This window comes from Erpetoichthys calabaricus, chromosome 8, assembly GCF_900747795.2.
Source record: "Erpetoichthys calabaricus chromosome 8, fErpCal1.3, whole genome shotgun sequence".
NCBI lineage: Eukaryota > Metazoa > Chordata > Cladistia > Polypteriformes > Polypteridae > Erpetoichthys > Erpetoichthys calabaricus.
Window position 1 is genome coordinate 136,275,620 of NC_041401.2, and position 18,748 is coordinate 136,294,367.

Sequence of the window (18,748 nt, forward strand, 5' to 3'; positions counted from 1 at the left end):
TTAAATCCATTTTTTTTCCTCAAAATCTAACACATAACACCCCATAATGACAACGTGAAAAAAGTTTGAGATTTTTGCAAATTTATTAAAAATAAAAAAATTGAGAAAGCACATGTACATAAGTATTCACAGCCTTTGCCATGAAGCTCAAAATTGAGCTCAGGTGCATCCTGTTTCCCCTGATCATCCTTGAGATGTTTCTGCAAGCTTAATTGGAGTCCACCTGTGGGTAAATTCAGTTGATTGGACATGATTTGGAAAGGCACACACCTGTCTATATAAGGTCCCACAGTTGACAGTTCATGTCAGAGCACAAACCAAGCATGAAGTCAAAGGAATTGTCTGTAGACCTCCGATACAGGATTGTCTCGAGGCACAAATCTGGGGAAGGTTACAGAAAAATTTCTGCTGCTTTGAAAGTCCCAATGAGCACAATGGCCTCCATCATCCGTAAGTGGAAGAAGTTCAAAACTACCAGGACTCTTCCTAGAGCTGGCCGGCCATCTAAACTGAGCGATAGGGGAAGAAGGGCCTTAGTCAGGGAGGTCGATGGTCACTCTGTCAGTGCTCCAGAGGTCCTCTGTGGAGAGAGGAGAACCTTTCAGAAGGACAACCATCTCTGCAGCAATCCACCAATCAGGCCTGTATGGTAGAGTGGCCAGACAGAAGCCACTCCTTAGTAAAAGGCACCTGAAGGACTCTCAGACCATGAGAAAGAAAATTCTCTGGTCTGATGAGACAAAGATTGAACTCTTTGGTGTGAATGCCAGGCGGCACGTTTGGAGGAAACCAGGCACCGCTCATCACCAGCCAATACCATCCCTACAGTGAAGCATGGTGGTGGCAGCATCCATGCTGTGGGGATATTTTTCAGCGGCAGGGACTGGCAGACTAGTCAGGATAAAGGGAAAGATGACTGCTGGATGAAAACCTCCTCCAGAGCGCTCGTGACCTCAGACTGGGGCGACGGTTCATCTTTCAGCAGGACAACGACCCTAAGCACACAGCCAAGTTATCAAAGGAGTGGCTTCAGGACAACTCTGTGAATGTCCTTGAATGGCCCAGCCAGAGCCCAGGCTTGAATCCGATTGAACATCTCTGGAGAGATCTTAAAACGGCTGTGCACCGACGCTTCCCATCCAACCTGATGGAGCTTGAGAGGTGCTGCAAAGAGGAACGGGCAAAAGTGGCCAAGGATAGGTGTGGCCAAGCTTGTAGCATCATATTCAAAAAGACTTGAGGCTGTAATTGCTGCAAAGGTGCACCGACAAAGTATTGAGCGAAGGCTGTGAATACTTATGTACATGTGATTTCTCACTTTCTTATTTTAATAAATTTGCAAAAACCTCAAGTAAACTTTTTTCACGTTGTCATTATGGGGTGTTTATGTGTAGAATTCTGAGGAAAAAAATTTATTTAAATCCATTTTGGAATAAGGCTGTAACATAACAAAATGTGGTAAAAGTGATGCGCTGTGAACACTTTCCGGATGCACTGTATGTGTCATGTCTTGTGTCCTCTTTATGTTGAATAGCTGGTAGTCCATCCATTGCATTTATACTGAGCTGGCTGACTAAGATCTCTTGCTTCAGTACTGAAATTCTTGATTTATGTGTAAGTACTTACTGGATTTTTCTGATTCCTGGCTCATTTCTGATTTTAACATCAATTATTGGATACTGGACTGGCTTTTGCTGTTTTTAACAGGATTACATTTTAAGGGCCTTTCTTTTTGCTTCTTTCTCTGTTTTTCTGAAATGTTCTTTTTGTCAACATCTTTCCTCTGTCCCGGTAGGTGTTTTTGTGACTTCTGAATTTAAAAAATAAATCCCTTTTTTGGTCTCTGCATCTAGATTTCTGCTTCTATAATTTGGAGGAGAAATTCATTTTGATTTCTGTAAAGCATGGGCCTAAGTTTTGAAGGCTAGCCTTTGTCATGAGATTTGTAAAGATTTTCTTCTACATTTTGGGGAACTCTCACTGTGTGCCCTTGTGAGGAGAGACGTCAAGGGTCCATCATACATGCACAGGGGTGCCCCAGGAATCAGTGCTGGGTCCTCTATTCTTCTCGGTCTATACCACCTCACTGGGCCCCATCATCCAATCCCATGGTTTCTCATCTCAGTCCGATGTTGAAGATACACAGCTGTACCTGGCATTCCATGCTGAGTAAAGTCTCTATGTCTTTTTGACATTTCCTTGGATGAAGGACCACCATTTATACCTCAACCTGGCAAAGATGGAGCTTCTTGCTATCCTGGCTAGCCAATCTGTTCAACTTTCCATCTCTGTGCAGCTTGGCTCATTGTTACTAATACCTGCCAAGTCAGTATGCAACCTTAGAGTGGTGATTGATTAACCCTTCTCAACCATGCTAGATTCACTCTGTATAACATCCACAAAATCAGACATTAACTGATTGAGTATGCAGCACTACTTCTGGTCCAGGCTTTGGTTTTGTCACGTCTGGATTACTGCAACTCAATATTAGCAGAAGGACCCACATGTGCTATTAAACCACTGCAGATGGTTCAAAATGTAGTGGCTCATCTTGTATTCAATCAGCCAAGAAGAGTACATGTCATTCTTCTCTTCAGGTTGCTAAATTAGCTCTCTGTAGCAGCATGCATTAAGTTCAGATCCTTGACACTTGCCTACAGAGTAGTCGATGGTTCTGTGTATGTGTATATGGAGAAACTGGTGAGGTGCTTTCTTCATCTCATGAACTCAGGTCTGTCAGTGAACAGCATTTAGTGATGCCACCTTCTGCGTGGTATCAAATCTCCATCCAGCCTTTAATTAAAAAAAAACAAATCTGGATTTTACAGACTTTTTGACCCATCTCCAACTTACACTTTCTTTCTAAAATTCTGGAGAAGGTTGTCTTTCTATAGCTGCAAACCTATTTAAATGTAAACTACATTTTTGAAGTATTGCAGTCTGGTTTTAAATCACACCACAGCACAGAGTCAGCACTTTTAAGGGTTCTAAAGGTTCTCTTATTAATAAGTAACTCTGGAGATACTGGTGTCCTGTTGCTTTTAGATCTAACTGCAGCATTTGATACAGATGACTAATATTGCATTGTTTAATTCGAGATCTCTTAATGGCAAAGCATTGGTGCTGTCAGAATTCATCATTGACACCAAACCTGATATGCTGTTCTTAACAGAGACTTGGCAAAAACCAAGTGAATTACGTCTCTCACGGAGGCGACACCACCTGGTTACACTTTCCTCACAGAGCCTCGTAGGTCAAGACAAGGCAGAGGACTTGCAGTAATTGTCAGAGTGGAGTTAAACATCAAAAGAATCCCAATTGATTGTCCATTGTCTTTTGAGTGTCTGGCTCTTAAACTAATAACGGAATCAGGTCCTGTCTTACTCATTGTTCTTTATCGTCCTCCAAAATACATTGCACCCTTCTTATTTGATCTGACTGAATTATTAATCCACTTCAAAGTTCCTTTTCCCAGAGAGTCATTCTTCTTGGTGATTTCAACATCCATATCGACATCCCCATATCTAAACTGAGAAATGAATTCCTATCCTTACTGGACTGTTTTGACTTGACACAACATGTTGATTTTCCTACCCACTCTGGTGGTCATATATTGGATCTGATCTGTACATCTGGACTATCTGTTGCCAACACTTACAGCACTGATTTGGGACTCTCTGGCCATAAAGCAGTACTTTTCACTGTCTCATTATCTCTCCCTCCTCTTACCTGTAAATGACAAATTTCTTACAGAGACCTTAAAAATATCTGTCCCTCTATCCATTCTTGATCCATTTCTGATCTTTTACTGTCTTCACCTATTCCATCAACACCAGATAGTCTTGTTGACCACTATAACACAGCCCTTCATTCAGCACTAGATAAAACAGCTCCTTTAAAACATAAGGATGTTTCCTTTAAGCGTTCAGCTCCTTGGTATAATTCAGAATTGTGATCTATGAAAGCAGTTGGTCGACGCCTTGAGAGAATGTCACATAAGTCTTGCCTCACCATGCACCATGCATAACATATCACGTGTTTGCTCCTTCCTCTCCTTTTCTAATGCTGAGAAACTTGTCCATGCTTTTATCACATCGATTATTGTAATTCCCTACTGGCAGATGCCCCTTCTAATCTTATATCACAGCTCCAGCTTATTCAAAACTCAGCTGCAAGAGTCCTTACATGGACCAGCAGCTGCGAGCACATAACCATCCTGCTTCGCCTTCACTGGCTCCCTGTGTCCTACAGAATTGAATATAAAATTCTACTAATAACCTACAAAGCCTTAAACAACCTTGCGCCAAACTACATCAGTGACCTTCACCATCACAATGTGCCTGTCTGCCTACTCTGATTCTGGCAATCTTGTTGTGCCCCACACTAATCTACACTCCATGGGTGACAGGGCCTTCACCTGTATAGCACCCAGACTCTATAATGACCAACCGAAATTAATTAGATCAGCTGACTCCATGAATTCTTTTAAAAAACAACTCAAAACTCATCTGTTCAGGAAGGCGTTTAGCTCTACCTTACTTTATTATCCTTCTTTCAGTTTACCTCTATGTCAAGATGCTCATGTAACCTGTGTGTGTGCTAGACCATCAATTATATTGTCTGTTAGGTTTTTTCTCTGAATTTACTATCTTACTCTTCTTTATTTATTTATCTGGTTTAGTACAATGCTATATACTGTATACCCTGCCATTCTTTCTTAAACTCTGTGAAGTGCCTTGAGCATGGGAAAGGCGCTATATAAATAAAATGTATTATTATTATATGCTTATCACCTGTCTTGAGCAGTCTGTGGGTATTCAAGGAACTGCTTTGGAATGGTTCAGGTCATACCTCGCAGGCAGAAGCTTTTCAGTCAGTCTAGGCAATCAGTGCATGCTCCCAACCTCTTCCTCCTCCTCCTGGGCAATCTCCTCATCTTCGGCCCCTCTCACCTGTGGGGTCCCTCAAGAATCTATTCTGAGGCTTATTCTTTTTTCACTGTACATATTGCCCTTGGGATCCATTACAAAAATACATTTCTTTTCACTGCTATGCAGATTATACACAGTTATATCTTCCACTGATCAAAACTAATTCTCTTAGACCTGTATTGGAATGTTTGGAAGACATTAAAATATGAATGTCACAATTGTCACAATTGTTTTAAGTTTAAATTACAAAAAAAAACAGAGATGGTGTGTTTTGAACCTTCTGATCTTCTTGTGCTCTGGCAAGTAATCCTGGCCCTTTTGACAAATTACTGTCAACTCCATTGCAAAAAATCTTGGTGTGATTTTTGATAATGCAATTAAATTTGATAAACAAATTAACTCCTGTTAAAGCCTGTTTCTGTCAGTTCAGGGTGTTAGCTAACGTCAAGTTGTTTCTTTCTGTAGGTGATTTTGAAAAACGCATTGATGTGCTTGTCTCTTCTCGGCTTGACTATTGTAACTTATTATATAATGGAGTTAAACAGTCAACCTTTGCTCATTTTCAGCTCATCCACAGCGCTACGGCCAGGCTTTTAACAGACACATGAAAACAGAATCACATCACACCAGTCTTAGCTTCACTTCTCTGGCTTCCTGTTTCCTACAGGACTTAGTTTAAAATGTTACTGTTTGTTTGTAAGTCCCTGAATGGTTTAGCCCCACTTTTATCTTAATGACGTCTTACACCTTTACTCTGCCTCACAATCACTGAAGTCCTCTAACCAGAAGTTATTGATTGTGCTAAATTCTAGACTTAAGAGGGGGATCATGCTTTTGCAGTGGTTGCCCCTAAGCTTTGGAATAGTCTGCCTTTTTTATATTAGATCAGCACCAACTTTGGTCACTTTTAAAGCCCGCCTGAAAGCCTATCTATTTGTCTTAGCTTTTTAACCCTTTTATTTTATTTACACTATTACTTTGGTATTTATACTGCCACTGCCACTGCATGGCCATGACTGCATGCAGTGTTTGGTGTCTTCAAACTAGGAATCTTGCACTGACATTTCTTTCCACTTGGTATTGTCTCTTTTTGATGTCAATGTTCACATCTCACCTTCTTCTTCTTCTTCCTTTCTCTTTCTTTTTCTAGTTCTCTTCCAAAATTTTGCACAGTTCTTCACCAGCCAAGCCCCTAGCAATATGATCAAAGAATTTCAATTTTGCCTCAATATTGACTCCACAGGAATTAGTTTCATCATACAAATTCTTTGCATCATTTCCTTGTTTGTAGTCTTCTTTATCCTGCTAATTTTCTGTATTCATATTTGGCACCATAATTCAAATGCTGTTAGTGCCAACATGACAGCAAAGGTTTCTGTGCGATACCGTAGAGTGGACCACATTTGTGTATGTAGCAGTTTCTTCTTCATGTTGAAAGGTAGGCTGTTTTTCATGAATTCCCTTGTGTCTCCAGAAATTCTTAGGTTTAGCTATTCCTGCCTTGATGTCCATGTCATTCTATATACTGGATATGAATTCACCCTAAATTTAAACACTTCTTTGAGAGGCAAACAATTGCATGAGACACTAGATTTGTATTTACTACAGTGTTGAAGCTTTTCACAAATAATGTAGGCATTTCCTTGCATATTACAGATATTACATATAGATAGTGCTGTGCAAATGTCTTAGGAACTTGCTGTAAAGAAAGAATAATTTCCGAAATAATGTCACATATTCCTCCTAGAAAGTGCAGCAAACAGAAAAAAATTGATTCAAATCAATATTTGGTATGACCACTCTTGGCCTTAAAAAGAGCAGCAATTGTCTTTAGGACACTGCAATCAATTTCAGAACTTACTCATTTGGTAGGTTGTTCCAGCCATCTTGGAGATATGGCCACAGTTCCATTACAGACTTTGGCTGTCTTATTTGTTTAGTCTCTGCAAGTAATCTCAGACTGGCTCAATGATTTTCAGATCAAGGATTCTTTGAGGGACATACATTTGCTGCAATATTCTCTGTTCCTCATTTCACTGCAGAGAGTTTGTATGACTTTGTCCAAGTGTTTAGAGTCATTGTCATGCTGCAGAATGAAGCTGGGACCTATTAGCTACCTCCCTGAAAGTAATTCATGATGGATAAGAATCTGTCTGTACTTTTCAGCAGTGAGCGGCCATCAATTTTGATCATTTCACCAACTTCATTTGTGGAAGTGAAGCCCCAAACCTGCAAAGAACCTGCACCCCAATCCTTGTTCTGCACAGATGTGTTGCTTGGGTTTATTCATACCTTGCAGGAATGTCATTTTGAACTTTACTCTTCCTTGAAGACCCCTTCCTATCAGACTTCTTCAGACTGTAGATGAGTGTACCAGTTTCCCAGTGGTTTCTGACAGTTCTGAGCTGGTATCAGTGCTAAATGTATTCCAGTTTCAAAGTGAAGTAAACTTGAAGTATTTTTCATTTGATGCACTCAGTTTCTGAGACTGACCACTGTGTTACTGGTCTTCAACATGAACCGTTTGTTTGTGCTTCTGTAGAAGGGCTTGGACAGCACATCTGAAACCACCTGTCTGACACAAACTTTCTGCTTGGAAGATATCTTGATGATGCCACAGGATAACCGCTATAGTGTCTTGTCTGTATATTCACTTTAGCCAAGGCATAAGAATTATATGGTAAATCACTACATATGTTAAAGCCTTATTTTAAACAGCAGATTCAGTTAGACACTTCCGTTGAACCTATATATTATGTCACAGATCATTAGCACCTCTTTGTTATTTTTGCTTAATTAAGCACTGGACTATATGCCTACAAAGATTGCATGTTTTTTAACTGGAAAAATGGTCTCTTACAATGTTAGCTTCTTTCATTTAAGAACATTCAAATATCTTATGTATTGTTTAATTTCTTGCAAAAAGAATATCCTGGACTCCAAAATATATTCATTCTATTGGCACACTAATCTAGAAAACATAACATTTTTCTTTGTTGACTAACCACACAGCCTAAGACTTTTGCACAGTACTGTTGGACTGTCAAAATTAAAGCATTGACGTCTGTGATTCATTTTCAACATTTTTTCTTAGTCTCACTAATCAACATGCCTTGCTATCTAAGCCAATGATTTTCAAACTGAGGGCCACAGAAAAGATGACTTTATTAAAATCATCAATTCCAATTTTAAAGATTGACTTTAGTTAGCCTAGTTTTTAAATAAACGTACAGGTAACTGAAAATGTTCATCAGTTGTTACTTAAACTTAGTAATCGTATATCAATGTAGTTATACATGAGGACAGTGTGGTACACAAACAGCTGTCAGGTGGTATGCAAGAACAAAATGGTTAAAAGTGGGACTTAAAAGGACAACAAGTGGCCAAACACAAATCTCCACACTCCATCAGTCTGTCTCATGGTGTTTCTGCTGTGATACTCTGCTAACGTTGTTCCAAGTAAAAGTCTTTGAATGCTCACATTATCTTCAAAAGTACGGCTCCCTGTTGCTTCCATAACCCACACAAGAAAGCTGCACAACGTGTCTGTGTCTCTCTTATCTCTAATTTGAAATATCTGCACTTTATTAACAATGAAGACTTTGATGAGAATACCCATCCAGCACCCAAACTGAAAAAAATCTGGGAGATATACCTATTTCAGAGCATTTACATTCATGTTAGCATTAATGAAAGTCTCATGACTTAAAAGGGCAGACTGTCGTGGATGTAGTACATCACATCAAAAAGAGCAAGATTTGGCATAAACTTTTATGAGCTTTGTAAATCTAAAACAGAATACATTTGGAATTTGGTTCTGTACACAGAGAAAGGGACAATGTTTGATCCAAAATACAATGAGTATGACGTTGCTAAGTCATCAGTGTAGATTTTGATAGGTGCTCTGCTGGATCAAGCTTACTGTGTAACCATGGACAATGTGTATACCTGGCCAGAGCTATTTGACATCTTGCTGCAAAGAAAGATTTATGCATATGGAACAGTGTGTCTCAACCATCGTGGCATGCCTGAAGACTTTGGCAGAGCTGAATTACAGCAGGGTGGGCTAGTAGCTAGGCAACAGGGTAAAGTGCTTGCACTGAAATGGAAAAACAAAATTGTCTTAGCACTGTTCATAATGCAGCTACAGTCACTGTACAAGCAAAAGGCAACAAGCAGGTTACAAAGCCTTATGCTGTGGTCAACCACAGCAGAATAATGAGTGCATCAAGAATTGACTTTCTATCCTGTTATGCGGAGGCAACAAAAGAAATATTATACAAAATATTTTCTTATCTGGTGGAACAGTGCATTTGGAATGCATTTGTGTTATACAGACAAAAAACTGGCAAAACTGTACCTAATGCAAACTTTACATGCCAGCTTGTAGAACAAATCATCGCCACACATCCACCAATCAAATGAATTATTATTATTATTATTATTATCAAACTACCACTAAAGAGATGCAGTGGACCCAGTACATCATGGATCACTCCAGAGCATCTTATTGGTAGACATTTTATTGATTACATACCTCCAACAGAAAAAAACAGAATCCAACTCGTACCTGTGCAGTGTGCTGTTAAAAAAAACCCTGACATTTATAGAAAGAAAATCTGAAAAGAAACACGCTATTATTGTCCTGACTGTGACAACGGATTGTGTCTTTTACCGTGCTTTAAGATTTAAAACACAAACGACTCATTTTGAGATTATATACAGTTTTGGCATCATTAGTATTAATACTATTATTATTTTTATTATTGTTCATTTCACATTATTTTTATGCATCATTACTATTATTATTTGTATCATTATTATACTTTTGAGATTTAATAAAAATGTAATTTTTTTATGGCAAAAAAATGCTTTTTATATATTTTTTGGAATAAAATGCAATGCTAACGAGGTTACTATTATTAATATTATTCAACAGTGGAAAGCTACATTTAGACAGAGCTGTCAGTGTTTGATAACTTTCATCCTTCCTTTAAAAATATACACAGGAATGGGCTTAACTTAGAAGCAAAACACTGCTTAAAATGATCAAAACTTGAAACCAACACTTGATAACAATCACCTTATAAAACATAAAGACACTCAACCTTTGCAACTAACTTTGACTTATTTTCGTCTTTATTGGCCTGGTAATCGTAAGTTATTTTTTTGCTTCTATTGATTTAGATTCACAAACAACTATGTAATTCTTGTAAATTAAATATAGAAATCTTAGGGTTTGCGATATCTGTTTCTTGTCAAATCATGCAACTGTTCATACATTAAAAAAAAATATTTTTTTCCTTGTAAACACAGTGCTCAGTTTTACTCAGAACTAACCGAAGTGTAAATCCAGTTAAAAGTGATTCTCACATTATGGGCAAAAAAAAAAAAAAATCAGTTCAGAAGCATGAAAGCAGTATGTTTCAAAAATCACCCTGTGGAGGCAAGCAAGGCTATGGAAGGGTTACCTCGCATATCTCTCCAAATTTTACTAAGTAATAAATAAAAAGGCAACTTCCACAGAGCCCAAAGGCATTAACCATTTCTGTTACATCCAACAAGGAATGACCCTTCCCTGTATTTTACAATAAATTCCACTGCCCAAAGACATTAAGGTCTAAGCTACTGTCACAACCCAAAAACAGGATTTGTATTAGACCGTAAAGTGACACTCCTTTCCTTTTGTTCATCTTGCACACCAGATAAATGATAATCAGAAAATACCAACAAAACCAACAAGATAAACATTACTAAAAATAGGTCCCTCTCAATGCAATGTTTCCTTGGAAGATGTGGAGTAATGTATTATTTTATGTGTTATATAGTACAAGTTAAGCTTAAAAGCAACTACATGTAACAGCAAATGGAAAGGCCTAGAACTTATGTCAAGAAAGAGATGCATTATGGTATTGTTTTCATTTTAAGTATTCTTAATTTTAAATATTCTTTGCAGTTTCTACATTTAGACCATTTGCAATGTAATTCTGTACTTGTCTTTCAGATACTTGTTTTACTTGTATTATATTTACTTGTATTGAAGGTTAGAATAGAATCCTTATCATGTATACAGCCCTGCACCCTTCCTCTATGCTTTGTTACTAAAATTTGATGCTTTTAAAGAGCTGCATTCATCAAGAGTACATATTTGTCCTTTGCTCTCCACATTTGTTTTACAAGTGGTTTTGTTTTGTCTAATAAACAGCATATTAATTTGCTGATCCTCTCATGTTTATTCCACAACAAGGCTTAATGGATGTTCTGCATAAACAGAGGGCAAAAAAAAAAGAAATGAATAAAAATAATCAAATGAATGTCTTACTAGACTATCAGTATTTTCAGTTTTTATCATTCTTAACTGAAACTGTACAAAATGCTCAATAAAACAGTTGTAAAAGATTGAAATGTTTGAAATAAACAAGGAGATGCTGTATCACAGTAATCAGTTTACTACTGACAAACTTTCTAACACTAAAAAGCTACTTTTCTCCTTTTGCATGGTTAGAAAAATACACATTTTAATTTTAAAATAGAATTAGTATACTCTAGACTAGAAAATTTCAAATTTTAATTTGTTATTCATCTGTTGCTTTCTAAGTAAAAAATAATCAGTATTGATTTTTAAGAACTGAATGTGGAGGCTGTACAAAGGCAGTTTTTACTAGATCGGTTAACACCTTTATAATGTATTTACCTTTTGCTGAAGGACTGATTAGACTGTTCAGGAGAGAGCACTTCAGGATTGTCCCAGGTCTCTGGAGTAATGTTTTGGAACTCAGTCTTGACTACTGGATGGGAATAAAGAGGGACTGTTGCCTCACTGGATGCTGAATCTGGACTTGGCAGGCAGTAGAATGAATTTTCACTCGTGGTTTGAACATCAGTACTATGGAGGAGTGTAGCAAAACAAAGTAAAAAGGAAGGAAAATGTCAGAGGGTATAAATGTACAATCCTGCTACCCTAAACTGGATTAAATTTAAGCATGTTATAATAAATGTAAGTTGTGAGAGACTAGTGGCGCAGTGGGTAGCGCTGCTGCCTCGCAGTTGGGAGATCTGGGGACCTGGGTTCGATTCCCGGGTCCTCCCTGCGTGGAGTTTTGCATGTTCTCCCCGTGTCTGCGTGGGTTTCCTCCGGGCGCTCCGGTTTCCTCCCACAGTCCAAAGACATGCAGGTTAGGTGGATTGGCGATTTTAAATTGGCCCGTGGGTGTGTTTGTGTGTGTCCTGCGGTGGGTTGGCACCCTGCCCAGGATTGTTTCCTGCCTTGTGCCCTGTGTTGGCTGGGATTGGCTCCAGCAGACCCCCGTGACCCTGTGTTCGGATTCAGCGGGTTGGAAAATGGATGGATGGATGGATGGATGTGAGAGACTAGTATAAACATTTAACAATAACTTCTTAAAAGCTTTATTAAGTAACTCGTCATATTTGAAATAACCACATTAACACTAGAATTACCAGAGTCTACGAAAAAACTCGTAGATCCGGCCCACCTTAAATCGCTTCTTAAATCCGTTCACACCTCTCCGCCAGCGTCTTTTGTCCTCTAAATGTGCTGATAAAAGACAAGCTGCCAGCAGCCGGCTATTCCATCCCCCCTCCGACTTAGAACGTGAACGCACTTTTCCCAGCTCATGCCTTGATTGATTGTCTGGGAGAGGTTAAAAAGAAAAAAAAGAAGTAACACTTTATCCCCAGCGGGGAATTGAACTCATGTTTGTGAGGCAGAGAGAAGCTACTCGCTCTGAGAGGCAAATCTTAGCGCGCTACACCACGTAAGCTGTTGTATGGTCTGTGAAAGTGTTTATTTGATCTTAGGAACTCGGGCTTTACACATTCTATAGTTTATGCCTACATTTTGTAACATTTATTACTAAAATATGAAAAAGTTTCTGTTTTAACAATGTGTTTACACAGATTACTGTAGAAACGGTACACACATGGAATGCGTGTGTTCCAAATAACGATGTATTATTTCAAGTCTAAAACTCCAGTTCACTCCCAGACAATCAATCAAGGCATGAGCTGGGAAAAGTGCGTTCACGTTCTAAGTCGGAGGGGGGATGGAATAGCCGGCTGCTGGCAGCTTGTCTTTTATCAGCACATTTAGAGGACAAAAGACGCTGGCGGAGAGGTGTGAACGGATTTAAGAAGCGATTTAAGGTGGGCCGGATCTACGAGTTTTTTCGTAGACTCTGGTAATTCTAGTGTTAAAGCCATACTGATACAATAGAAACGTATGTTTATTGTTAACCAAAAAATTATGAAACAAATTCATTAGCATGAAAAAATTAATTTTCTTCCAAAATCAGAAATAGGACACTGCACTATTCACACTGAATTCCAGTTAATGTTAGACAGACCTCAATTCAACCAAACCTTATTTTAGAATATAATTATTAAAATAAGTAGAAGACTAAAATACTGTTTTGACTGCTGAATAATGAATTGGGTAAAATTGAGGGTACAAGAAAAAAATACAAATAAGTAAGAATCATATCGAAAGAACCTGACATCAAAAACTATGTAAACGTGGAATTAATTTGAAACAAAAGAAGTTATGGAGAAGAAGGATTGTGAAAGAGGCATCCTGATGGAAGGTGAAGAGGTTATGAAACAGGACTTCGGCACTTCACAAGGAGAGAAAAAGAAAGTTCAGATCAGAGATCAGAGAAGAACAGCAGTTATGAGCAATGGCAGATCATTCCTCCATACAAAACTGTTTCAGTTCATTGATATTTCCTGGACACCTTGCATAAACAACTCCTTTCATTTCTTACCATAACATCTCAATTGCACTGAAGTCTGGACACTGACTTGGCCATTCTAGAGCATTAATCATCTTCTGTTGCAAATTTACTCCTGTGTACTAAGTCACTGTGTTTTTTGTATCACACAGCTTCTATTAAACTTCATATGATGTGAGGCCACCTTAATATTTTTTCCTGTGAAATTTCTTGAGACAGTTTTGATTTCATTGCTCTATGTATGGTAGCACTGCTTTATCTATGGCATCTAACAGATCCTCCAGCACAATGATGTCCATATGCTGCCTAGAAGGAAATACACAGGTCCAGCCACCTATTAAGAAAGCAGAGTTATGTAATATGGGAGTATGAATATGAATATGCCATCTTTCAGAGGTGCAAGGAGCTTTTCAACACAGTGCCAGATTTTGATGGTAAAAGACAAGGCAGGTCCAAAACAAAGTTTGGACAGTTTAGACTTTAGGGACGCAAACAGGATACCCTAAACAGAAGGCAGGGAAGCAAGGGTGGATTCTATGGATAGCCATGGAGGTGGGAAAGTGGACAAAGTCATGATCAAGTGCAGAGAGTGAAAGTCCAAGGGTAGAATAAAATACCTAAAGTCAGGAGCAATGGCAGATCATTTTTTTCAATGACCAGCATAGGGTATAAAGAGAGGTTGGATGCAAAATGTACCCTAAAGTCAGGAGCAATGGCAGATCATTTTTTTCAATGACCAGCATAGGGTATAAAGAGAGGTTGGATGAAAAATGTACCTTATTGGTCTGTCTCTTTTCTCCTCAGCTCAGATATTGACGCCTAGGATCCTGAGTAGTAACCTGACCACTACTCCTCTCTCCATCCCTTCACTTGTAGCCTTCAACTCTATGAACACCCTGGAAATGATCAAGCCCTCATCTGAAGTCTGAACCTCAGAAAATGCTTTTGTTCTTTATCTTCACTTTCTACCATTTCCACATTAATGAAATTCTCTGCTACAACCCCAAAACTTCTGCTTGTGTTTCCTTTTATAAAGCTCTTTTCCTGCTTTGTACACCTCTAATTCTTCTAAGGTCTTCTGATATTTATTTTGATTGGGTTCACATGAAGTGATCATTCTTGAGAAGTGCAGACTCTGTCAGAAACCACACTTTATGTACCGTTTTATAGGGCACCACCCATCTCATGTCATGAATTGGGACAACTGATTCAAATTAGCTTTTGGAGAAGCCATTAGGCTAGAGGTTTGCAAAGTTTTCCTAAACTATACTGTTAATGTTTTAACAATACAGTGGGGCAAAAAAAGTACAGTAATCCCTCGCTATATCGCGCTTCGCCTTTCGCGGCTTCACTCTATCGTGGATTTTATATGTAAGCATATTTAAATATATATCGCGGATTTTTTGCTGGTTTGCGGATTTCTGCGGACAATGGGTCTTTTAATTTCTGGTACATGCTTCCTCAGTTGGTTTGCCCAGTTGATTTCATACAAGGTACGCTATTGGCAGATGGCTGAGAAGCTACCCAACTTACTTTTCTTTCTCTCTCTCTTGCGCTGACATTCTCTGATCCTGACGTAGGGGGATTGAGCAGGGGGGCTGTTCGCCCACCTAGACGATACGGACGCTCGTCTAAAAATGCTGAAAGATTATCTTCACGTTGCTCCCTTCTGTGCAGCTGCTTCGTGAAGCGACATGCTGCACGGTGCTTCGCATACTTAAAAGCTCGAAGGGCACGTATTGATTTTTGATTGTTTGTTTTTCTCTGTCTCTCTCTCTCTCTCTGCTCCTGACAGAGGGGGTGTGAGCTTCCGCCTTCAACAGCTTTGTGCCACGGTGCTTCGCATACTTAAAAGCCAAACAGCCCTATTGATTTGTTTGCTTTTCTCTCTCTTTCTGACATTCTGTGCTTCTGACGTGCACTCCTTTGAAGAGGAAGATATGTTTGCATTCTTTTAATTGTGAGACGGAACTGTCATCTCTGTCTTGTCATGGAGCACAGTTTAAACTTTTGAAAAAGAGACAAATGTTTGTTTGCAGTGTTTGAATAAAGTTCCTGTCTCTCTACAACTTCCTGTGTTTCTGTGCAAATCTGTAACCCAAGCATGACAATATAAAAATAACCATATAAACATATGGTTTCTACTTCGCGGATTTTCACCTTTCGCGGGGGGTTCTGGAACGCAACCCCCGCGATGGAGGAGGGATTACTGTATTTAGTCAGCCACTAAAATACTTATTTTCCACCATAATTTGCAAAAAAATTCTTTAAAAATCAGACAATGTGATTTTCTGGATTTTTTTTCTCATTTTGTCTCTCATAGTTGAGGTATACCTATGATGAAAATTACAGGCCTCTCTCATCTTTTTAAGTGGGAGAACTTGCACAATTGGTGGCTAAATACTTTTTTGCCCCACTGTATTTGCAGTAACAACAACAATGAGTATAATTGTTTGTGTTGATAGTTTAGTTTAGTTAAAGCAGACAGTCTATTATTGTGTGTTTAGTTGAAGATCAAACCATATTTTTATGAATGTCTAACTCAGAAATCCAAACAAGTCCAAACGGTTTCATAAACCATTCCTTGCAACTGTAGCGCTATAAAATAAATATGTTGGACTTTAAAAAGTACAACATGCATTAAAAAAAATAACCAGGAAGATTTGAACAGACTACACAAGACACTGTCCTGTATTGTTATTAAAATTTATTTGAAAAGCGGGCACTTATCCAAGTGCCAATGTCACAAAGGCAGCTGGTAAACTTATTTGCCATTTCTTATCCTGGTGTAACATTCATGTACAGCTGTGTGGTATCATTGTGGAATACAAGGCTATGTAGAGGATCAAAGCCACATTGTGGAAGTTTGCATTAATTGGCGAGCAGTGGAAAAAAAACACAAAATTACATGGGAAATGTGAGAAGAACATTAGAAATTTGTCAAACGTTAGGAGACCATTCACTCGAGCTCATTTGTTTAGCTTATAGCTAAACTGTCCCAGTATTTCATCCAGGTACTACTTAAAAATTATCTGCTTACAGGGATATTCTTAAATAAATGAGCTTTTCACTGACTTTTACAATGACTTGGTAGTTATTTATTTAAATATGTTACTTATTTACATTGATTTTAATAAAGATAAAACTGATTAAATAATATTTATGGCCCAGCTTCTTGTAACTCTCACCAGCATGGTAGGGTCAATGGAATAATGCCTGCATTGATTTGATTAATTTTCATAAATTATAACAGAAGTTGCTTTAAACATCTATCATAAAATGCACAAAAATTGATAAATACATGGAAAACAAACTGTATTGCAAATTAAAGCTCAAGTTTGTATGACAGATTTGAGTTTTTGATTTTTAATACATTTGAAGTTTCTGAAACATTTTCAGTTTGTCATTCTGGACTACAGAGTGTAGATTGATGGACAAAAATGGCAAATCTATCCATTGAAAATATAATCTGCAACACAATACAGTGTGCAGAACATGAAGGGGTCTGAATATTTTCTGAATTTATTGTATGCATTGCTTCATTCACATTTTATTGAAATCTTGTTTGATAGTCCTTAGAATTTTGCATTGCCACTTGGCTCATAGATATAAACGGCTTTATCGATTAAATGATCCTTGGCAGCTTTGTGCTTTATCAAGTTACCGATTCTTAACTCCAAGAGTAGAGTTACTAACAACTCCTGTACCAGACTTTCAGTTTGAAGTCATTTGCTAGTGGAAAGAAGGCTCACTGGAAGGCAAGAGAGTACACTATGTATGAACAGAATAAGAAAATACAAAGTTTAACTACCAAAAAGGTTGGATGATATTTTTGGTTTTCAACTTCAATATTCATCTCTCTATTATAAAAAAAAAATCTTGAAAGGAGACGAGACATGATTTTCTCAGAGAGACATTTTCACATCCTGCGAGGCGAGACTTTGTGCAGAGGTTTAAGCATGCCCGGGGCCAGAAATAAAAGACAAAGAGTAGATGACAAAGTAGAACATCGTAAAGAATTCAAAATGTTGGTGCAGTACACATGCAGAGCAGGTTAGAGATAATGGAAGTATGGAAATTCAAAATTCAAACAAATGGAAATTGTTCCTCGGGTAAAATAATGGAACAGCGAAAAGAGATTGAATATATTGTTCAGATTTAAACTTTAAGTCGGAGACTTGAAGATCATCTAATTCGTGCTGCCATCAGGGGAAAAAAAAGTAGTGTTTCTTCCCAATGAAGACATGTATCCGCTAGAATTAAAAGATTTGTTGTTTGGTGAAAGTGAAATCCTGTGAGAAAAAATTTCAAGCCCTGCGAGGCAAGAGCTTATACAAAGAGATTTGGAAAAGTCCTGCCCACATAACCATGCACACGGTTCAATCATTTCTCATTTGTGTGAATGCTATTGTCAGACACATGTCTTGTATAGAGAAAGAAACGATATTCACTCACAGGCAGTTATACATTGCGTTGTCACAATGTAATTCCAAACACGGAATCAAAATTCAATGCAGTATTGATAAAGAGGTAAAAGCAAAAAGAGACTGAATATATGGACATAAGTGATATGACAGAAAGTATGTAGATATTGTTTGGCTTTAAACTTTAAGTCAGAGACTTGTAGATTGTCTAATTCATGATGCCATCAGGGAAAAGTAGTGTTTCTTCCAAATGAACTGGCCTCTCTGAGAGAATTAAAAGTTTTGTTGTTTGGTGAAAGTGAAATCCACATACGCGTGTGGCAGAGACACGAAGTTGCTCGCGCGTAACGCAGGTGGGGAGGTTGGTGAGCAGGGGGCAAAGCCCCCTAGTTTTTTTAAAATTAACAGTTGTCTACAAATACACTTTTAGTTCTTGGATAATGAAAAAGAACTCTTGGGTTTATTGATCATTAGACTAGAATACAAGGCAATTAACTATGTTGTATGCATTAGAATGAACAAGATTTTTACCCCCAACTTTCTGTGAGCAGTGTTAATGTTGAAGCGATTGATCAAAAACATTAATAATTGCACAGCAGTATTTACATTGTGCTACTCAACCCAGACAATGATGGGACTCAGTGAA

General features: G+C 38.2%; 1 protein-coding gene across 3 annotated transcripts in view; it reads right to left on the reverse strand.

Annotated features, from left to right (window-relative positions):
• Positions 1-18,748, reverse strand: part of LOC114656611 (centrosome-associated protein CEP250-like) — a 282,216-nt gene that overhangs the window by 80,616 nt on the left and 182,852 nt on the right. For all 3 annotated transcript variants that reach the window (XM_051931364.1, XM_051931363.1, XM_051931365.1), the window contains one exon: positions 11,626-11,817. In XM_051931364.1, coding sequence (XP_051787324.1) covers positions 11,626-11,817 — 192 coding nt within the window. The remainder of the gene's footprint in view (positions 1-11,625; positions 11,818-18,748) is intronic.